Source organism: Rhinoraja longicauda, chromosome 7 (assembly GCF_053455715.1).
Source record: "Rhinoraja longicauda isolate Sanriku21f chromosome 7, sRhiLon1.1, whole genome shotgun sequence".
In the NCBI taxonomy this organism is placed as follows: domain Eukaryota; kingdom Metazoa; phylum Chordata; class Chondrichthyes; order Rajiformes; family Arhynchobatidae; genus Rhinoraja; species Rhinoraja longicauda.
This window is the reverse complement of record NC_135959.1, coordinates 68,360,074-68,384,326: the sequence shown is the minus strand read 5'-3', so window position 1 is coordinate 68,384,326 and position 24,253 is coordinate 68,360,074. Positions and strand designations below refer to the sequence as shown.

Below are 24,253 nucleotides of genomic sequence, written 5' to 3'. Positions count from 1 at the left end.
TTTTTTCGCAACATTTTCGGTCCCTAACTGCTTCTCACAGCGATCTGTAAGTGCTTTTCGCAACAATGTAGCACCCTAAGTCCATCGCTAAGTGCTTTTCGGTAAGTGCTTTTCGCCGGCACGACAGGGGGGGGGGCTGGTAGGGAAAGGGGGGTGGGGGAGAGTAACGGTAGGGGCCCCAGTACACTGCTTTGCCAGGGGGCCCATAATGCTGTAAAAACGGCCCTGCCCATATCCCAAAGATGTGCGGATTTGTAATTTACTTGGCCTCTATAAAATTGCCCTTGACATCTAGGGAGTGGGTGAGAAAATGGAAATACATAGTAGTCTGAATGGTTTGTGTGGATTTGGTAAACTGAATGGCCTGTTTCCATGCAATATTTCTGAACTAAGTTCTAACGAATTTGGGAGCAATACAAGCATATAGGATTAAATTATGTTCAGATGAATTGAATTCAGTACCTGTACAGGCTAGTTTCATGTATTGATAAGGGAAATTTTAAGGAATGTTGTTTGACTTGTATTTCAAAAGATTGATGAAATAATGAGGCTGCTTTTAGTTATCGAGGAATATTTTAATGGCATATTGAACGAAAGACAGAAATTAGACAGTCAAGGTAGCCTCAATGATTTGTTCATTATCAGCTCAAAGAAATGGCATTCTACTGTATTAATGACTCTGAAAGGTGTTTCAATGGGAAAGATTTGTGTTTATCAGCATCAGCACAAAAATAGGTGGAAGGGCAGGTAGTGTAGAGAAATCAGGGACTCCGCAAAAGGATTTGGATAGATTGGGTGACTGGGCAGTGGCAGATGGAATATAGTGTAGCAAAGTGTGATGGCATGCATTTTGGTAGTAGCAATAAAGGCAAAGATTTAATGGGGAGAGAATCTAGAAATCGGAGGTGCAAAGGGACTTGAGAGTGCTGGTGCAGGATTTCCAAAAAGTTAATCTGCAAGTCGAATCAGTAGTAAAGAAAGCAAACGCAATGCTCGCATTTATTTTGAGAAGGCTTGTATTTTTGAGAGGGATGTAATGCTGAGGCTCTATAAGGCGCTGGTCAGGCCGCATTTGGAATATTGTGAGGAATTTTGAGCACCATATCTGAGGAAGGATGCACTGGCTTTGGGTCCAGGGGAGGATTACAAGAATGATCCCAGGAATGAGTGGGTTAACATATGATGCGCGTTTGACGGTGCTGGGCTGCACTCGCTTAGAAGAATGAGGGCAGACCTCATTGAAACATACAGAATAGTGAAAGGCTTGGATAGAGTGTGGAGAGGATGTTTCCACTAGTGGGAGAGTCTAGGACTAGAGGTCATAGCCTCAGAATTAAAGGACGTTCTTTTAGGAAGGAGATGAGGAGAAATGTCTTTAGTCAGAGGGTGATGAATCTGTGAAATTATTTGCCACAGAAGGCTGTGGAGGCCAAATGAGTGGACATTTTTAAAGCAGTGATAGATAGATTCTTGATTAGTACAGGTGTCAGAGGTTATGGGGAGATGGCAGGAGAATGGGGTTCGGAGAGATAGATTCGCCATGATTGAATGGCGGAGTAGACTTGATGGGCCGAATGGTCTAATTCTACTCCTATTCCTTATGACCCATTCCCTGGGATGCCATTCTCATCCGTATCACTGGCTGACAGGCCAGGAGAGGACAAACCTCAGAGAGAGAGACAGACACGCACGCACACACGCACGCACACACACACACACACACACACACACACACACACACACACACACACAAAACTCTCTGACTGAAAAAGTTTTTCCTCATCTCAGTTCTAAATGGCCCACCCCTTATTCTTAAACTCTGGCCCCTTGCTCTGGACTCACCCAACATTGGGAACATGTTTCCTGCCTCTAACGTGTCCAAGCCCTTAATAATCTTATACGTTTCGATAAGATCTCCTCTCATCCTTCTAAATTCCAGTGTATACAATGGACATGGATACATGGACAAGAACGAATAGAGGGTAAAGTGCCAACCATGGGCAGGTGGGACTAGTGTAGATGGTACAGTTTGACTGACATGGGCCAATTTGGAACCAAGGGCCTGTGTCCATTCTGTACGATGACAGAACTCTAGACAGAACTCTAACATCGTCGTGAATATTCTTTGCACTCTTTCCAGCTTAATGACTTCCTTGCTACAGCTGGGTGACAAAAACCGAACACAATACACCAAATGTGGCCTCACCAACATCTTGTGCAATGGTAACATAACATTCCAACTTCTATACTCAATACCCTGAGTGATTAAGGTAAATGTAGCAAAAGCCTTCTTGACCATCCTATCTAAAAGTGAAGCGACTTTCAAGGAACTATATACCTGCTCTCCTAGATTTCACTGCTCTACAAAACTCCCTTTCACTGTGAAGGTCCTGTCTTGGTTTGACTGCCCAAAATGGAACACCTCACACTTATCTACAATAAACTCCATTAACCATTCCTCAGTCCACTCGCCCAGCTGATCAAGATCTTGCTGTAAATTTTGATAACCATCTTTGCTAATCAATCAGGTTTGTAAGCCAGATCTCCCACATATAAAACCATGATGACTATCCCAATCAGCCCCTGTCTATCCAGATGCATATATATCCTAATCCTCAGAATCTTTTCCATTAACATGTCTACCACAGATGTTATGCTCACAGGTCTTTAGTTTCAAGGCTTTTCCTTGTAGCCCTTTTTACATATAGGCACAATATTAGCCACCCGCCAGTCTGCCGGTGTCTAACAATATTCATATATCTCTGCAATTTCTTCTCTAGATTCCACCGGATACATCTGATCAGGTCAGGGAGATTTATCTACCTTCATATGCCATAGGACTTCCAGTACCTCCTTGACTATAATACCCACTGTCCTCAAGGCATCACCATTAACTATCCTAAGTTTCTTGGTCTTCATGTCTTTCCCAATGGTAAAGAAACAGAGGAGGAAATGTTCATTGAGAACCTTGCCCATCTCTCACGGTTCCACACAGAGATGATTGCTTTGGTTTCTGAGGGGTCCTATTCTCCCTAATAACCCTCTTTGATTTAATGTACTTACAAAAGTCTCTTTGGATTCTCCTTAATATTATCTACAGAACTATCTCCTGCCCCCTCTTTTCCCTCTGGATTTCCTTCTTAAGTATCTTCCTCAGATCCCAAAACTCTTCCAGGGATACATTTAATCCAGGTTGCCTATACCTTCCCCATGCCTCCTTTTTATTTCCTGACAAGAGCCTTAATTTCTATCGTTATCGAGGCTTCCTTACTCCCACCTGCCGTGCCATTCATTTTAATAGGAACATGCATGCCCTGAATTCTGGTTGTCTTATTTTTAAAAGCATGGTTTACATCAGCATAGTCTTCTTCAGTATTGTAATTCTTTTTATGACTAGATCACCAGTGTGAAATTTGATTTTTGCTTTTCTCTTGCAAATATTAATTTAAAATTGTTCAAGTAAATCTAGCAATAATATGAACCTAATAATCGTTCAAGTAAATCTAGCAATAATATGAACCTAATAATCGTTTATAGTGCTTGAGTCTGGTCTCTCCCAGGTTTCAAATGCCTGAAAATATGAAGGAGCATTTGGGAGACCAGTGGGATAGATGGGGATGTATTTGCCAACTGCTGTGGGCATGCAAGCATCTTTTGCCGATGGGAACAAGACTTTTCTGTGTACTTTCTCTTCCTACCCGTATGCCCCAACTCAAGCAGAGCCCTGGAAATTGGACCTGCTGCAAAGTTGATCAAATTTGTATATGAAACTGAGTAATTTGAAAAGTTAGAGGCAAATAGTACATTTCCACACATATATATAAAGCACCTGTTTAAAGCAATTTGCACGGTAGCGCAGCGCTGTATATATGATATGATATGATATGATGAAGTTGTGCATTTGAAAAACAGTGTTCCGTATCTTGGGTCGAATGCATTTATTATTTGAACCAAACAAATTGGAATAAATATTTTGACCTAAGCAAAGTTTATTAATTTGTCCCATGTTTCTCATGTTGTTATTTCTGCATTTATTCTTAACTCCTGGCCTTTGTAGAAATATAGAAACACAGTTGGAGCCAGAATGGAATGAAGAACAGCAAAGATTACAGGAAGCACAAAAAACAAATAGGACTAAAGCTCGTAAGTTTACATTGCAGACAATCCGCAGACAGAAGTAAGTACAATATACTGTATCAGAATTTGTAACTGTAAGATAGATGATTTTTTATCTCCAGGACGTAAAGCTAATTAACATTTTCTGATTTTCCCCTCTTGCATCCTACAGGCTTCTGTACCAATATGGGATCTTACAGCTTAGATTGCTTTCCCTAAAGTACTCTCATCTTATTTTCCTGTGTTTGGTCCTCCACAAGATCAGGCTCTTTCAAAATGCAGTTATTCATACCTTTTCCTGAATTGGGTTTTATTCTTGTCATCCCACAGCTTCTCCAAGTGGTACATCCTTTATTATCCTGGATATCAATCTCAAAATTGTCATCCTTATTATCAGATTTCTATGCAGGATTTTCTCATCTCTCTTAATACTCTTCTAACGTATATTGCCTATTCGCTTTCAATTTCCTTTCAGCTTTAAACAAACTTAAAGCTCTTCTCCGTGACTATTTATTTGGTTTTCGATCCAGTTTTTAAAAAAATTGCTTTTATGCATAGTTACAATGCATAGCTAAAAGAACTGCTGACTCAATGTCAGAATCCCAGGTTCAATATTGCCTGTGGAGTTTGCATATTCTTTGTGACTATGTGGGTTCTTTGAGCACACCTGTTTCCTCTTGCATCCGACAATGTGCTATTTAACAGGTTAGTTGGAGCCTGAATATGTTTTTTTAAGATGTGCCCAAAAAGGTCGATGAGGGCAGAGCTGTAGATGTTGTATGTATGGACTTCAGCAAAGCATTGACAAAGTTCCACATGGTAGGCTGCTTTGGAAGGTTAGATTGCATGGGATCCAAGGAGATATAGCTGAATGGATAGAAAATTGGCTTCATGGAAAGAACCAGAGGGTAATAGTGGAAGGTTGCTTCTCGGACTGGAGGCCTGTGATTAGTGGTGTGCCTCAGGGTCAGTGCTGGGCCCATTACCGTTTGTCATCTATATCAATGATTTGGATGTGAACGTGCATGGCAAGATTAGCATGTTTGCAGATGATACAAAAATGGGTTGTATTGCAGATAGAGAAGATGAGTGTCAAAATTGCAGCAAGATCTTGATCAGTTGGCCAGGTGAGGTGAGGAATGTTTGATGGAGTTTAATGAAGAGAAATGTGAGGTGTTAAATTTTAGAAAGTCTAACATGGGCAGGACCTACACAGTGAATGGTAGACCGTGAATCCTCCCGAAAATGGACATTGTAGACCTATATTTAAAGGTCCCTTGATATTAGCTCTTTTGATAATCTTTATAAACTAACATGCATCGAAAATAAGCTTTACTTGCCCTCTTTTTCCTGGCTGAGAATGTGGCCAGATTGATGTACGAAACTAGCTTCAGATGTCATAATTTTCAGAGATTTCAAACTTCATTTATACTTGGTTTAACTGGTGGTTATGCTTGAGTTTCTGTGACCTTTTTTTATGAGTTCAACTGATCACATGAGTTGCACAAATAAAACTTGCATAAATTCTTTCTTTATGTCTTAAGTTACTTTGAGTTCTTTTGGAGTTAATGACATCATGAGAACACATGATCAATTGTAATATCTTGTTTGTTTTGTTCTTGCTTGTGGGTGTGAAGTTTACTTTACATTGGTTTGTTTCATTCCTCCTTGGTTCCTACATTTGTTTATTACAAACAAGTTCCGTTGTGTTGAATTAAGATCAGAAATAAAAATAAATGTCAAAGGCTATCTGACAAGATCTAGGCTATAAAAAGCATTTTACATCTATATACTAAAACTCTCGTTTGTTTGTTTGTTTGTTCCTGAACTACAGCCAAAACGGTACACGATAGCGTGACAATTTTAGGCCCACCTTACTCACCATCGTGTTAATGGAAGAAGTTTCATTGAAATCGGTGTTATATTTTAAAAGTTATTCACATTTTAAAGTTTTAATCTATCTCCTAGGGAGAAAGGGGGAAGGAAGGGAGGGGGGAGGGAGGGAGTGGGAGGGAGAGGGGGAGGGCAGAAGGAGAGGGGGAGGAAGGGGGGTGGGGCAGGGCCGTTTTTACAGCATTATGGGCCCCCGGGCAAAGCAGTGTACTGGGGCCCCTACCGTTACTCTCCCCCACCCCCCTTTCCCTACCAGCCCCCCCCCCCCCCGTCGTGCTGGCGAAAAGCACTTACCGAAAAGCACAGCGATGGACTTAGGGTGCTACATTGTTGCGAAAAGCACTTACAGATCGCTGTGAGAAGCACTTAGGGATGGAAAAGCAAAGCACTTAGGGAGCTAATTGTTGCGAAACAGATCACTGTGAGAAGCACTTAGGGACTGAAAATGTTGCGAAAAAAGCACTTATTGAACCTACATTTTTAAAGTAGTATTTATTTATTGCAAGTCACTTAACATACACAGATCAGCATGGGGCCCCTATGCTCGTGGGGCCCCAGGCAAGTGCCCATCAGGCCCATGCGTTAAGACGGCCCTGGGGTGGGGAGAGGGAGGGGAGGAGAGGGTGCTGCACCAATGCAGGAGAGGTTTGGGCCCAACGGGTCCACTTGGTCTAGTATTTTCTATTATTCTGTCTGGCATATTTTGAGCAACATTCGTCAAGCTACTGGAAGGTGTTGAACTTTGAGAATAGTTGCTACCGTGATGGTAGAAGAAATTAGATTACACTCAAGGAGTCTGAGGGAGGTCAACCGATGGAGAGACGTCACCACAGGAGGCATGTTCTTTGTGTGTGGCTGCCCTGGAGACTTGCTATGGCTACAGTGAGCAGTTCCTGATCCCTCTGGTAGCATGAAGAATGCTACATATTATATATGTATGTGCCTTCAGAGAACTGGCTGCCAAAGACACAAGGAAGTTAAATGCTGGCAGCTGCAAGATCTTGCAATAGAACCACGCAACAGTGCACACAAAACATGACACAGCGATGTTACCCTTGGAAACTTGGCAATGCTATTCTGGGAACCTTAGAATTGAAGAGCACAATCTTTATGGCACTCCAAAAAACATGTCAGAGCGACATTTAACGCTGCTCTGACACACCATAGAAGTAACAAATGAGTTTCATGTGTGCAGTGTAGAACGAGACTTGTGGGAGGAACAGGGAATAAATGATAATGGGCAAAACAAAAAAATAGTTGAAGACAAATCCTATGACCATGGAAAGGAAAATAATGTTAAGTCTGCCAGCCTCTAATGCTCCTCTCACTGCAAATCTCAGTTCAATTGAAATGTCTTTGCCCTTATGCACTTACCCATCATCTTTATGTTTATGTGCACACAGCTGTGCAAAGATTGGCACCCTAACCTAAAGCTGTCATATCATCTTTCAATTCCTCCAGTGCTTGAGCCTTTATCTTTATTGTAACTTTCTAAACTTAACCATTCTGACTATCTTTTTCTCTAATTTCAGCCTTGAATATCCTTCCTCTCCCTAAATGACAGTTTACTATTTATTAACTTGGCAACATGGTCTAGAATTTTCTCTCTAACATTTGTGACTGCTCTTTCCAATTCACTTTCCCTTTATGATCCTTCCTAAATTCAATTTCTTTGATAAAGTTTTGACTATCCGTTAACATATGATGAGCATTTGACGGCACTGGGCCTGTACTTGCTGGATTTTAGAAGGATGAGGGGGGACCTCGCTGAAACTTACCAAATAGTGAAAGGCCTGGATAGAGTGAATGTGGAGAGGATGTTTCCACTAATGGGAGAGTCTAGGACCAGGGGCTGTAGCCTCTGAATAAAAGCCCTTTAAGGAATTTCTTTAGTCAGAGGGTGGTGAATCTGTGAAATTCATTGGCACAGACAGCGGTGGAGTCTGTCAATTGATATTTTTAAGGCGGAGATTGACATATTCTTGATTAGTAAGGTTGTTCGGGCTTATGGGGAGAAGGCATGAGAATGTGGTTGAGGGAAAAATAGATCAACTGCGGCGCGTCGATAAGCCCGAAATGAAGGCGAGGAGCCAGGTATTTCTGGAGGAATTTTATTAACTGTTGTTCTCTTGTCCAGTCGGGTCTGCAAGAATTTTGATCGTACCTAAACTCCTGCCCTTTATCCCTGTAGCTAAGGGACGCCCCCAAACGAGTCCATTCCCGTGCCGAGGAGTTCGATAGTGGTATGGCCCGACCCTTGGGAGCCGCCACAGGACACCCCACCCCCCAGAACAGAAGGCGCAAAACACACCGGTGGGCACACAACCCGACCGGACCGCTTACGGAAGACGGCCGACAGAGGGGCCGGCGGAGGCACAAGTGGAGGGACAGGTGGAGGGAGCCGCGAAGGGGGGCGACCTCGCGGCCGAGGCTGGTCAATGTCCAAATGTGCCGGGTTTAAACGGTCAATCGACAGGGCCCCCCATGTCCAACACAAAGTTTGTCTGTCCGTGCTGTAGCACCCAGAGCTGGCCCTCATTCGGCCTCTGGAGCGGAGTCCGGTGGGCGTCACGGTGCAGGAAAACATAGGGGCAGTCCCGGAGGGCTGATGGCACATGTGGGCGGAATGTCCCATGGCAGGACGACGGCACGAGCGCGAGCTTGCCAATTCGCTCGCGAAGGCGCTGTAGGGTGGATGAGGGCAGTCCCTGCTACCACGGCGCCGACGGCACGAACTCCCCGGGCACCGTGAGCGGCCACCCGTAAACAAGCTCCGCCGAAGAAGAGGGCAAGTCTTCCTTAGGCGCAGTTCAGATGCCCAGGCAGACCCACGGCAGTGCGTCCATCCAGTCGCGCCTTCAGCACTGCCTTGTGCTGCCGGTGGAACCTCTCCACTAGGCCGTTTGCCTGCGGGTGATAGGCCGTGGTGTGGTGCAGACGCACGCCCAACAGGTGAGCCATGGCCGACCACAGCTCAGAATGTGAACTGTGGCCCCCGGTCCGAGGAGATGTCCACCTGCACCCCAAAGCGAGCAATCCAGTGCGTGGGACGGCGGGAGAGGCCCCACAATGTCCACGTGCAGGTGGTCAAACCGCCAGCGTGGTAAACCGAACTCCTGGAGGGGCGCCCGGGCGTGGCGCTGGATTTTTGCCGTCTGGCACGGAATGCAGGTGCGGGCCCAGTGGCCAACCTGCTTGCGCAGACCGTGCCACATGAACCGGGCACCAGAAGTGCCGTCGTCGCATGGATGGATGGATGAGCCAGCCCGTGGATCACGTTAAAAAAGCCTCCGGCGCCAGGCGGCAGGGACGATGGGGCGCGGCTGACCGGACAACACATCACAAAGTATTGTCCAGGGATGAGAGGGACATCCTCAAGGCGAAGGCCGGAGATGGCAGCCCGGTAGGCGGGCATCTCACCGTCTGTTAGCTGAGCTTCTGCCAGGGCAGAATAGTCAATGCCGGGCGCCACCTCGAAAACGGCGTCGGTGGCGGGGCGGGACAACGCATCGGCCACCCGATTCTCCTTCCCCTCGAAGAAGCAGATGGAGGTGGTGTACTCCGAAATGTACGCCAACTGCCGCTGCTGTCGTGCAGACCACGGGTCGGAAACCTTTGCCAGGGCGAAGGTTAACGGCTTGTGGTCCGTGTAAGCGGTGAATGGGCGGCCCTCCAGGAAGTAGCGGAAGTGGCGCACCGTCAGGTAGAGAGCAAGGAGCTCGCAGTCGAATGAGCTGCACTTCCTCTGGGCGTTGTTGAGGTGCCGGCTGAACAAGGCCACGGGCCGCCAACCCCCGTCCGTCAGTTCCTCCAGCACGGCACCAGCCGCCGACTCCGAGGCGTCCACCATAAGGGCGGTCGGGGCATCCTCCCGTGGGTGAACCAGCAGCGCAGCCCGAGCAGGGGCCTCCTTCGCACTGTCAATTGCTGTTACCGCCTCGTCGGTCCACTCGACGTCCTTGCGCCTACCCGCCAGAAGATGATACAGTGCCGCATGATGTGGGCCGCGGATGGCACAAAACGATGATAAAAGGCCACATGCCGACGAACTCCTGCAGGCTGCGCACAGGGGATGGACGGGGAAACCGGCGGATGGCATCGACCTTTTCTGGCAGGGGAACCGCGCCTTGTGAAGTCACATGGACGCCGAGAAAGTCGATGGTGGTCATCCCAAACCGGCACTTGGCGAGGTTGACAGCCAAACCATGCTCGCTGAGCTGCTGACTGCTGACAGAGCTGCCAGGGCACGGTGCTCCTGCCGCGAGCGGCTGGCCACCAAGATGTCATCGAGGTAGACGAGCAAAAAATCGAGACCGCGACAAACCCCGTCCATTAACCGTTGAAATGCCTGCGCGCCGTTCTTAAGTCCAAACGGCATCCGCACAAACTCGTACAAACCAAACGGCGTAATGATTGCCGTCTTGGGCACATGCCAGGTGAACCATGCCAGGTGAACCAGGATCTGGTTATAGCCCCACACCAAATCCACTTTTGAGAAGATAGTAGCCCCGGCCAAATGGGCATTGAAGTCCTGGATGTGGGGCACGGGGTATCGATCTGTGGCGGTAGCAGCATTCAGCCGCCGATAATCCCTGCAACTTCGCCAGCCCCTGCTTGCCTTGGGGACGATGTGGAGTGGGGACGCACATGGGCTTTTCGAAGGACGGACGATCCCCAAGGACTCCATCGTGCGGAACTCCTGCCATGCCAGATGTAGCTTATCAGGTGAAGGAAGTCAGCGCCAAGCAATGGCTGGGAGACATCGGCGATGGTAAACTGCCACGAGAAATGACAGGAGCCAAAATGATCGGGACCGTGCGAACCCCATATGTACGGATGGGACTGCCATTCGCCACGGTGAGGACGGGCCTCCACTTACCGGAACGAATGTCCGCCAGCGAAGGGGGGAGGACGCTCAGCTCCGCCCCGGTACCCACGAGGAAGCGACCCCCGGAGCGCCGATCCTAGTCAAAGAGGAGGTGAATCTGGCCGGCCACTGCAGGGACCATTGGCAGCCAGCCCTGGCGTTTCCCGGGAATGTGAACGGCTGGCGGCATTGTCAGGCTGCAGCACCCGAGTGTGGGTGGTAATAGCACGAGTGTCTCCTGCCAGTGCCGGCTGGAGCCTGCTGGTGTGGGACTGCAAGTGCAAGGGGGGGGGAAATCGCACAGGCCTCCGGGGCGCAGCTGTCACTCCCTCCACAGCTCCCCCGCCCAACCAGAGGAAATCGGGCGCTGCCGGAGTGACAGGCCAGCGCGCTGACGTCATCCCGGCGTGCCATCCACAGCGCATCAGCCCGCCTGCCGAGAGCCCGGGTGTCGGCGAACGAGGCGTCGGTGAGCTGCAGGCGGATGTCGGCCGGCAGCAGATGCAGGTAAACGTACTCAAACATGAGGCACGTCGTGTGCCCATCCAGCAGCGCGATCATCTCATTGAGGAGGCTTGATGGTCGCCGGTCACCTAAGCCCTGCATATGAAGGAGCCTGGCAGCCCATTCCATCCGGTGAGCCCGTAAATCTGGAGCAGCAGCTCCTTAAGGGCGAGGTATTTAGCGTTGGCCGGGGGTCTTCGAGGAACTCGGTGACTTCCCCGCCGTGTCCTGGTCGAGGGCCCCTACCAGGTAGAAATAGCGGGTGTCGTCCACCTTAATGCCCCGTAGCTGAAATTGGGCCTCCGCCTGCTGAAACCAGACGCGAGGCCGGGCGGTCCAGAACGTCGGTAGATTGGCAGAGACTGCGTCGAGAGACAGGGCGTGGCCGACCTGTGAGGCAGACGGACGGGCAGCTCTGTGTTTTGACTCCATTACGACACCAATGGAGCGTCAGGGTCACCAATGTGGCGCGTCGATAACCCCGAAATGAAGGTGAGGAGCCAGGTATTTCGGGAGGAATTTTATTAGCTGTTGTTCTCTTGTCCAGTCAGGTCTGCAAGAGAGCGATCGCGCCTAAACTCCTGTCCTTTATCCCTGTAACTAAGGGTCGTCCCTGGGCTAGTCCATTCCCGTGCCGAGGGGTTCGATAGTGGTATGGCCCGACCCTTGGGAGCCGCCACACAACCATGATTGAATGGGGGAGTGGACTTGATGGGCCGAACGGTCTAATTCTGCTCCTAGAACTTATGAACACGAGTATATCAATTGGTAGTTTGTCAACCATTTCTAAAATCAGTGCTTATAAAATACAAAACTGCATTTCAAAAACGTAAGCCTATTTTTGTTGGTCTAAATGATGACAAATGACAAACTACATTGGGGATAAAAATAAACAGAGTGGAGTAAAGGGGAGATGGAGATGAAGGGCAGGGATGGCATAACAAAAAGAGATGACAATTATGGAAGAGAAAAGTAATCACACCAGCAAAATCAACATGAACTGAAGAGAACAAAATAAAAAACTGCTGGAGGAACTCAGCAAGTCAGGCAGTATTCATGGAGGTCAATGGACAATTCATGTTTTGGTCAAGACTCTTCCCAATGACGCAATTGTTTTTATGATGTGATTTTCTATAATGCAAGCTGTCTTAGGAATGTAACTGTTACATTTTGGCAGAACTGTCTGTGCAGAGCATCTGGGTAACTTTCCCTCCCTCTGACTCAACAAAGTGTCAGAATCTCAAACTTTAACCCATCAACACTGAGCCAAAATTTGTCAAAGTGCAAACACTTCTATCCTACGTGTCATTGAACCTAGTATAATCGATCAACTACATAAAAGCTACATCAACACCTTTCCATCCCTGTTTTACTTTATTTAAGTAACTACTTAAATAAAGTAAAATTACTTAAACTCTCTCTACACCAATGACTGCACCTCCACAGACTCCTCTGTCAAGCTCCTCAAGTTTGCGGATGACACTACCCTGATTGGACTGATGCAGGATGGGGAGGAATCTGCCTACAGATGGGAAGTGACACAGCTGGCATCCTGGTGCCATCGCAACAACCTGGAGCTCAATGCTCTCATGACAGTAAAACTAATTGTAGACTTTCAAAGAGATCCCCCTCCCCTCCCCCCACTCACCATCAACAACACCATAGTCACATCTGTGGAGTTATTTAGGTTCCTTGGAACCATCATCTCCAGGAACCTTAAATGGGGGGCCACCAACGACTCCACAGTCAAAAAGGCCCAACAGAGGATGTACTTCCTGCGGCAGCTGAGGAAACACAATCTGCCACAGGCAATGATGGTCCAATTCAATACTGCTATCATTGAGTCCGTCCTCACCTTCTCCATCATGGTCTGGTTTGGCTCAGCCACCAAGCACGACATCTGGAGGCTGCAACGGATCATTTGCACAGCTGAGAAGGTTGTTGGCTGCAACCTTCCCCCCATTCATGAACTGTACACTGCAAGGGCCAGGAAGCAAGCGGGCAAGATCATCTCTGACCCCTCTCGCCCTGGCCACAAACTCTTTGAAGCACTTCCCTCTGGAAGGCGACTCCGGACTATCAAAGCAGCCACAGCCAGACAGCTTTTTTCCACGAGTGATTCCTACTCAATAACCAAAGTCTAGTCTCTTTTTTGATCTGGTTTATTTTCACTCACATGTTTAGACCGTAATGGTGTATCCTTATTATTTTGATGTGGTTATGCTTTATTCTTAATTGTTAACTGTATGTTTGTGTTGTCATTTGTGAGCGGAACACCAAGGCACATTCCTTGTGTATGCATACTTGGCCAAAATTCATTCATTCATTCATTCATTCATTTAATTACTTGATTTAATCCTGTCACTATTGCCCAAACACAAGTCCCTGGCTGGCCAATGTCCACATTCCGTGGACATGACACCCGATTGTTCTGAGAGTACACGGACTTCAGCTTTGTTTTCCCAGCCAACAGCATAGTCACCTTGTATCAATTAATCATTTCAAGTTGATTACTCAATCAGCTGGAGGACTACTTGTTTATTTCATTGAAATTAAAAACTGCAAGAATAAGAAGATTTACCTACAAAATTATATTAAACTAATGTAGCCAAATGTCACACTCAATAAACGGTGTGCTTATAATACGTGCATTTAACTGGCACCACACATTCCAATTATCCGAGTTGAACTTCATTTGTCAATTGGAAACTGTTTCTAAATTCTTAATATGAGTTGTTAACAACATTAGTCACAGCACTGATCCTTGTGGATCAAAACAACCTGTCTTCTTCAACTGTGACAAGTTGCAAATTAGAATTCAGTCTTTAGAAACGTTAGTGGTGCATCTAGGGAGGACAAGCAAGGCAAGGGAAACCACAATAAGTCACAAAACCACAACCACATACTGAGAAGTGGAGAGATTCAGGGAGCCCAAGAAATGCATTTCAGCTGATTTTCAAAAGTACTCGAGCAACTAGCTATTGTGGTTTAGCAGACAGATGGAATACTTTTGTTGGTTGGAGTATAGGTTTAATGAGCAAATATTTCATACTGTAATTGTATAAATATAACTAAGTCCTAGCTAAAAATTGTCAATATTACCCGGCTGTCCAAGGAGGGAACAAGGCAGAATAGTGGAAATTATAGGCCGGTTAGTCTGACTTCATTGGTTGGTAAGATTTTAGAGTCCATTATAAAGGATGAAGTTTCAGAGTACTTAGAAGTTCATGATAAAATAGGCCAAAGTCAGCATGGTTTTGAGAACGGAAGATATTGCCTGACGAATCTGCTGGAATTCTTCGAAGAAGTAAATAGTAGGACCGACAAAGGAGAGTTAGTAGATGTTTACCTAAATTTTCAGAAAGCCTTTAATAAGGTACCACACGCGAGGCTGCTCAGGACGATGAGAGCCCATGGTATCAAAGGGCAGATACCAACGTGGTTGGCGAGTTGGCAGAAGGCAAAGAGTGGTAATAAAAGGGGCCTTTTCTGGTTGGCTGCCAGTGATTAACGGAGTTCTCTCACTTTCGGCCCACCGGGTCCATGCCGACCAGTGATCTCCGCATATTAACACTATCCTACACACACTAGGGACAATTTTTACATTTACCAAGCCAACTTACCTACAAACCTGTACGTCTTTAGAGTGTGGGAGGAAACCGAAGATTTCGGAGAAAAACCAGCGTCACGGGGAGAACGTACAAACTCAGTACAGACAGCACCCGTAGTCGGGATCGAACCTGGGTCTCCTGCACTGCAAGTGCTGTAAGGCAGCAACTCTACCGCTGCGCCACCGTGCCTGCCCAAAGAAACATGCTCTTCTGCCAACTGTGTCTATGATGACCATCACACCAATATATACGAATTCCACTTACCTGCATTAATCCCATATTTCTCCATCTTGCTCAGTTGCCTGAGATGTTGTTCCTGCCTCCACTGCCTCCTATGGCAGCTCATTCCTTTTACTGACCATTCTTTATGTAAAACAAATACATCTGATTCCTTTTAAACCTCCTCCCTCCACCTTAAACCTATTCTCTCTAATTTTAGACACCATACTGTGGGAAATACACTGGCTAATTACACTATCAATGCCACTCGTCAATTTATTTACTTCAATCACATTACTCCAGGGAAACCAATCCCATCCTACCCTAATCTCTCATCATAACGCGAGCTCTCCAGCCAGGCAACATCCTCATGAATCTTTCCTGCACTATCTCTATAACTAAATCACATCCTTTCTAGAGTTTCATTTGGTTTGGATTATTATCATCAAGTAACTTGAGCTGCAATGAAAAGGTTTTGCTTGTGTGCTCACCAATTAAATCAGATAACATACTATGCACGGATAAAATCAAGCCCTATACAAGTGCAACAGGTCGAGCAAAGAGAGAAATAGCAGAATGTAGAATATAATTTTCAGCATTGAAGCATTACAATTCCAGAGAAAATGTACGATGTCCGCAATGAGGTAGGTTGGGAGATTGGAACTACTCCCTTGTTTATAAGAGAACTGTTCAGATGTCTAATAATAGAAGAAAAGAAGCCGTTCCTAAATCTGCTGGTATATGTTTCAAGCTTTGGATCTTTGCTCGACAGGAGCCCACCGGAGTGAAAAAGGTCCTTAATTATGTTGGTTTCTAACTTGAGGCAGCGTCCAGAATTGCACACAGTGCTCCAGTACAGACTAGCCAAAATCATAGAGATACAAATGGAAAATAGTCCTGTGGCGCACTAAGTCTACGCTGACGATCAAACACCCATTTGTTCTACTTCTACATTAATCCAGTTTTGATTTTATTCTTCCTGCCTTCTCATTACTTCCCTTCCAGATTTGATCAATCACCTACACAATAGGGGCAACTTGTAGTGGACAATTAATCTACCAATGTGCACGTATTTGGGTTGTGGGAAGAAACCAGAGAAACCTGGATGGGCAAAGTACAAACTCCACACCAATAGGACCCGAGGTTAGGATTGAACACCAGTCTCTGGTGCTGTGAAATACTAACAAGCTGCACCATTGTACTAAAAATCAGCTGAGCCTACTTTCAGTTATTTCACACTTCTATTTAATTTGTTGTTTTACTGGTAGTCTGTGACGAGGCCAGCATTTATTGGTCATCCCTAATTGTCCTCAAAAAGCCATATTCAAGAGGCTGGAGAAGATGCCTAGTTGTTCTACAAATTAATTGGACAGCCTTTTAGATGTTGCACTAAAGATCCTGATGATGGGAAGGTTAATGTCAGAATCACTAGAGCTGTACGCAGGGTTTAAAATAACCATACAAACTTGCCGGTTTTTGTGTATATTAAAATCTACAAATATATTGTACCACCAGTTCCAACCAGTGGTCAATTTACCAAATTACCATCACTCACCTACTGACAATTAGCATAGAAAATTATTTCAGTACCTGCCATTAATATCATTGCAGTAGCTGTAAACTTATGAAATTTTAAAATAGGTATGGAAATTGCACAAAACATAGAAAGGCAGTAAGAACTAGAAGATATAAACCAAAAACAATCATTTTATAGTTGATGTAGACACCAGGAACTACAGATGCTGATTTACAAAAAATGACACAAAGTACTGTAGTAATTCAACAGGTCAGGGAGCATCTCTGGAGAACGTACAGTGCCCTCCATAATGTTTGCGACAAAGACCCATCATTTATTTGCCTCTGTACTCCACAATTTGAAATTTGTAATAGAAAAAATCGCATGTGGTTAAGGTGCACATTGTCATATTTTAATAAAGGACATTTTTATACATTTTGGTTTCACCATTACAGCTGTGTTTATACATAGTCCCCTCCCATTTCAGGGCACCACAATGTTTGGGACACATGGCTTCACAGGTGTTTGCAATTCCTCAGGTGTGTCTAAATGCCTCATTAATGCAAGTATAAGAGAGCTCTCAACATCTTGTCTTTCCTCCAGTCTTTCCAACATCTTTGGAAACTTTTATTGCTATTTATCAACATGAGGACAAAAGTTGCGCCAATGAAAGTCAAAGAAGCCATTATGAGACTGAGAAACAAGAATAAAACTGTTAGAGACATCAGCCAAACCTTAGGCTTACCAAAATCAACTGTTTGGAACATCATTAAGAAGAAAGAGAGCACTGGTGAGTTCACTAATCGCAAAGGGACTGGCAGGCCAAGACCTCCACCGCTGATGACAGAAGAATTCTCTCTATAATAAAGAAAAATCCCCAAACACCTGTCCGATAGATCAGAAACACTCTTCAGGAATCAGGTGTGGATTAGTTAATGACCACTGTCAGCAGAAGACTTCATGAACAGAAATACAGTAACTACACTGCAAGATGCAAACCACTGGTTCGCCGCAAAAATAGGATGGCCAGGTTACAGTTTGCCAAGAAGTACTTAAAAGAGCAACCACAGTTCTGGAAAAAGGTCTTGTGGACAGATGAATAAACAGCGCCAGCATCCTCTCACGTCAGGGTCCGGCAGTAGACAACAAAAAGCACAGGACACACAGATACAATTTTTTACACAAACAGCCATCACAGTGATTGCTCTAGGCACACCCTCACTGTGATGGAAGGCAAAGAAAAGTCTTATCTCCTCCTCATTCTTCTCCCGTGGTGCCACGAGGTGATCGAGGCTCCCAACTTTTTGAAGCCCCCACCGGGCGATGGAAAGTCCCAGGGCCGAGCCGAGCAGGCCGATGAAAGTCCTAAGCCCCCACCGGGCGATGGAAAGTGCCGCGGCCGAGCCACGCAGGGCGATGAAGGGCCTGCGAGCGGGTCGATCGTACCTCACGCTTCGGGCGGTCGAAGCTGCTACGGCTGGAGCTCCCAAAAACCGGTCGCCAGCCAGGGACCTGCGAGCTCCCGATGTTGCAGTCTGCAGGGCCCACGGCCGAAGCCTCCGAGATGGTAAGTCCAGGCCCTGTGACCGGAGTCTTCAAGGTCAATCCCAGCTGGAGGCCGCCGACTCCACGATGTTAGGCCGTAGCGCGAACGGAGATACGACACGGTAAAGGTCGCATCTCCGTTGAGGAGGAGATTAGAAAAAAGGTTTCCCCCACCCCCCCACCACCCCCCCCCCCCACATACACAGAGTTAAAAATAGAACAAAACATACATTAAACGATGACAATAGACAAAAAAAAAAAAAAAGACAGAGAGACTGCCGGTGAGCCGCAGCTGCAGAACACAGCCACGCCCCTTCTGGGCATGTATGCCTGCTGAAGGTACTGGCTCACTTATCTTCTTTGATGATACAATAGCTGATGGTAGTAACATTATGAATTCTGAAGTGTATAGACACATCCTATCTGCTCAAGTTCAAACAAATGCCTCAAAACTCATTGTGCGGCGGTTCATTCGACAGCAAGACAATGATCCCAAACATACTGCTAAAGCAACAAAGGAGTTTTTCAAAGCTAAAAAATGGTCAATTCCTGAGTGGCCAAGTCAATCACCCAATCTGAACCCAATTGAGCTTGCCTTTTATATGCTGAAGAGAAAACTAAAGGGGACTAACCCCCAAAACAAGCATAAGCTAAAGATGGCTGCAATACAGGCCTGGCAGAGCATCACCAGAGAAGACATCCAGCAACTGGTGATGTCCATGAATCTCAGACTTCAAGCAGTCATTGCATGCAAAAGATATGCAACAAAATACTTAACATGGCTGCTTTCATTTACATGACATTGCTGTGTCCCAAACATTGTGGTGCCCTGAAATGGGATAACTATGTTTCAAAACTGCTGTAACTTCTACATGGTGAAACCAAAATGTTTAAAAATGGCCTTTATTAAAATCTGACAATGTGCACTTTAACTACATGTGATTTTTATTCTATTACAAATCTCAAATTGTGGAGTAGAGAGGCAAATAAATAAATGATGGGTCTTTGTCCCAAATTATGGAGGGCACTGTAGTTAAGTTCTATCTGTATTCTCCAGAGATGCTGACCGAGCTGCTGAGTTACTCCAGCACTATGTGTCTTATTTTACAGTTGATGTTTCCTTTAAATGTCAGTGGCAACTGGTTGATATTCTGCTAAACCTTTGTTCAGCTGTGGGAGACGGTGTATGCTGGATCAATTGTTATAAAAGTAAAAAAGATCTACTTATTTTTCATTACTTAAAAAACAATCATGACATTTATGTGCCTATGTTGTTCTTGAATTTGTCTTGGCAATCAGCATTCATCTCGAAGTGAATGAAATTTGTCCACAAGTAGAGCTTAGTATGTCAGTGCATCACAGATATCCTTATGGTACCAGCGGTAACAAGGATTATCTCTATTGGTGAGGTCCCTGTTATTTTATTTTTTTCTTAATTTTGATTATTTCTGTTTAACAAGTTGGTAATTTATACCTAAGTTCGTAAATGGCTAAAGTTCAGAATTAGGCTATTTTTCCCATCAAATCTACTACGTCGTTCCATCATCTCATCCTCTCAACCCCATTCTCCTACCTTCTCCCCATAACCCCTGACACGCATACCAATCACGAATCTATCTATCTCTGCATTAAACATATCCATTGACGGCCTCCACAGCCTTTTGTGGCAATGAATTCCACAGATTCACCAACCTCTGATGAACAAAATTGCTCCTCATCCCCTTCCTAAAGGAACGTTCTTTTATTCTGAGGCTATAACATCTGGTCCTAGACTTTTCCACTTGTGGAAACATCCTCTCCACACGGACTGTATCCATGCCTTTCACTATTTGGTAAGTTTCTATAAGGTTCCCCCTTATGCTTCTAAACTCCAGCGAGTAGAGGCCCAGTGCCATGAAACGCTCATCATATGTTAACTCATATGCTAACCTCTTTTGTTTTACTACTTAAATTAGCCATTTTCATTATTGGCTAGGTTTAAAAGGTTAATTCCCTTCTTTCTCAGCAGTGGGACAGATAATTTTAATTGCAAATAAATTTTCAAAATCACACATGTCCTGTGTGGATGAGCCTTGACAAATTGTTTCCTCCGTATCACACGATGTCTGCAACAAAGTGTTCTGATTTGCATATTACAGGCATTTACTATTACAGGCATGTCTGAAAATTGCATCAGATGTGGCTTGCAAGCAAAGATAATCGAGGAGCAAGATAGACCACTCAACCCTTAAAACCATAGTAGATCATGGGTAAATTTCAACGCCATTTTAGCAAGCAGATTCTGTGTGCTAGACTGGGCAGTGTTCACAACTCTCTGTGATTTCTTCGTATATAAAATGTTTGCAAACAATTATTTTTGCTCAACTTCTTGGATAAGTTGACAGTTGACATTTATAACTATTTCTTGAAGAGTTGCTGCTTCGTGATCTTTAAACTTTGGATGTTACTGATTGAATATTTGCACTAGAATCCACCCTGTCTGTATCAGGCCAATTGATCATATTTAATGAACTGTTCTTCTTTGCTTTCTCTGTTCATTTTAATTTCACCTCCACGAGCTGTATCTCTTTGTTTTATTTTAAAAAGTCATGGAAGCAGAGATTAGGCATTTGCAAACAATAGAACTCTACAGTATCTAAAATATAATTGAAAAGACATTTAACTTTATACTTATAGCCAAGAAAATTTGAATTGGTGAATTAATTAGTTAAAAACCCTTGACAGCCACCAAAATGACCAATGCTGCCTGACGTGGTACAGAAGCATGAATCCAATTCAAATGGACACAGTGGTGGAGTTAATCACTGGGTCAGGCAGCATCTCTGGAGAAAAAGGATGGGTGATGTTTCAGGTTGGGACCCTTCTTCAGACAAGGGGGGGGAGGTGAAGAGCTGGTATAAATCGGGACCTGATCTTTTCATTGGTTAGCTGATATGCGAAACAGTGCAACCCTGTATGTATCGCACACAAAATGATGTAAATCTTACCATGACAGAAATAAAAGTGTTATCCTTGTTTATGAAGTTCATTTTTGAATGATTTAAAATTGAGGGGGTTGGTGCAATATACTTCTAACCCACAAACGTGTCGTTATGAGATATTCACATTTGAAAAATCCATAAATCACAAAAAAAACAAGAAGGTGCCTATGTTATTTGACCAACTTATCGGCTGAATTTAAATATGAAATTTTTACAGGTTGTAGGTTAGTGGGTAAGAATTGTGACTCACTTTTCACAAAAGTAGGAGTTGGCACTATATTGCACCGACCCTATCAATTATATGTTAAATTCAAAACTAAACTATGGTAGCAATGTACATTATTCATGTCCAAAGCTAGCACTTCTGTATCAGTGTAGGTATGTATAATTACATTTTATTACACTAATATAGAATGAAAAGAATGAAAAAATATCTTGACATGTGTTCATAGTTATTTTATTCACAATATTAGGAATTCTGGAAATAAGTTTGATGTCACTGATTGCGAACGGCGGGTTTTGCTAACTAAAATGGCGGACGTTCCGCTCCATTGTGTACTACACTTCAGTATACGTGATTTTGACGGAGTGGTCCATCTCTATTATCTTTGCTTGCAAGTCTACGGGGTGACCAAGGTGATATTCAATTTTAAATTACCAACTTTTCATTTTCCAGCTGAGAAATGCCCAAGTAACAGATAAAGTTTCCAATAAATGATTTCCATTTGGCCTTACGGTTGGTCACAACAGCAATCAACAAAAAGTCTTTCATGATTTTACAAAGTATGGTTGAAATTGCTCAGGCCAATGTTATTTATAGCACAATTTTACCAGTGCAAAATTGATTGATGAATTTGTTAGCAACATATTAAAATAATACAAAATCACTGATAGTTTCTGCCTTTTTCCATATAATGTTGTTAGAAAGTGAATACTTTTTATTTACTTTAGACACTTATATGATGATATCATTTGCTTGGCACATCTTAACATGGATGCCCCAGTTTGGGAGCAGGGTGGAGAAAAGGACAGAAAATTATTTCCACGAGAGACTAAATTCCTGTTCAAGGCTTATTTTCATTGTCCTTTAAAACACTCAAAATGAATATGGTTGTTAAAGAATTGATGAAATGCATGAGACACATCATGACTTTATGTGGGAATACTTTTACCTAGATTACGTATAAAATTTAGCTAGTATTTATTCTCCACATGAGGTCCTTCCATTTTTGCTCATCTCAACCTGTTAACATGAACCTCTATCTTCCCCATCATAAGCTTTATTAGTCTCGTTTTGAATGCATTTATATTATTCACGACTGCCAATCCCAATGGTAATGGGCTGCATATTTTTTGGGATGATCATTTATCTGCATTTATTGGATTTCTTTGATGTTTTGACATCATTTCAAAATGGTTTCAAGTTATGCTTTTCTCCACAAGTGAAAACAATCTCTTAGCATCCACTGCATCAAAAAATGTCATCATTTTAAAGACCACAAAACAGCCTTTTTATCCCCAGTTTATTGGCAACCTGCTTATTTTGTACATTGAATAATGCAACATATGCTTTAAGAATCATGGCTGAATAAATGTTTTTTAACTCATGCATTCACGCTCTCAAGCAGTTGGGTGATTGATCTTCTCAAAAATAGAAAAAAAATTTAACTTTAATCAAAAGCACTATATTAAATTTTTCACAGTGTCTGTTGTGTGTTATCTTTCTATAGGTTCTCCGTAAATCATTACTACATTACCCTTGCAGAATTTTGTATTGCTTACAGAGCCCTTGAGGAGAAGTGCAGAGAAGATGAGGAAAAAGAACAAAGATTTAGGGAGGAGGTACTTCAAGAGCGAAAACTGAAGCAACAAGATGCAACTGAGAGATTTCAAAGAGCCCATCTCCTCTCATCACAACGCAGGCAACATATAATTGGTTAGAAATAAATTTATTCTGAATAACCTGTTAGATTTGAGTAGTAAATTTAGTCTTTTTTTATTTATCTGTAGAATACTTACAGTAGGTTTTCTTAAATTCTTAATTATTCTTTTAAGTATTCATAGAATACTTAGATTCAGAGTAGCAGGCATTCTTACTGTTCATGGGATTACCGATGTTCATGCAGCAGCCTGTTTTTTAATGTAGTGTCTGCAGATTCACAGACCAGATATTAACAAAGTTCAAACTGAAGTCCTCAATGCCATTCCTCCTCAAGCCCTGCTTTGTCTTGTACAGCATATAAGACAGTAGAGCAGGAATACCTGCCTCTGAAGCAGTTGCATTTACTTCAGCAATCAGTCACATCTCTTTTTAGCAAAACGGTGGATTGCATTGAACTACAAATGAGGAAAAGGAAAGAATGATGGAATGGGATGTGGAGAACAAAAGGTAGAAAGAGTTTTCTTGAATGAGGAGAGAGAGTAATTCAGAGAGAGTAAGGGAGAACCCAATAATGATATTCTGGGATTAAAGAACTATGAGTTTGTTACTATTGAGTGAGGTAGTTGGGTGTAATGAGATAACCTTAACTGCCTTATGTAGAGGTATAAAGCAAAGTTCAATGAAGGAAAAACTTGGGAAAATAAAAGTATGGACTCATTCAATTGGAACAGAAAAGTGTTTTCATAAGTTGGAATGGAGTGGGATGGATGCTGAGGGGAAAGTCAATAAATTGTTAACAGGGACCAGGCAAAGTTGTTGTCTAACACTGGCCTGGGATGTGCTCAGACCAACTTCCTTAAAGTCAAGCATAAACAGATGTCATGGGCACTGTGAAAACCAATTTCTACATGAATGGTCAACAGACAACATGGACCGCACCTGCACCATTAAAGATTATAGAAATAGCATCCAGGACTATGCTGCATGCTGTTAGATTCCTCCTAGCATGCTTGGAATATATTATCACATGAAACACTTGGCAGAAACAATATGAAAAGACCGTGAATTGCTGATTTCTTGCAGCTTGCATGGTCTCTTAGCTTTAGTTATATTTTAGGT

General features: G+C 43.9%; 1 protein-coding gene across 1 annotated transcript in view; it reads left to right on the top strand.

The window, feature by feature from the left end:
* cep126 (centrosomal protein 126) overlaps positions 1-24,253 on the top strand; it is a 71,823-nt gene that overhangs the window by 5,599 nt on the left and 41,971 nt on the right. Inside the window, exons 2-3 of the mRNA XM_078403155.1 lie at positions 4,058-4,177; positions 23,037-23,188. Of these exons, the coding sequence (XP_078259281.1) occupies positions 4,058-4,177; positions 23,037-23,188 (272 nt within the window). The remainder of the gene's footprint in view (positions 1-4,057; positions 4,178-23,036; positions 23,189-24,253) is intronic.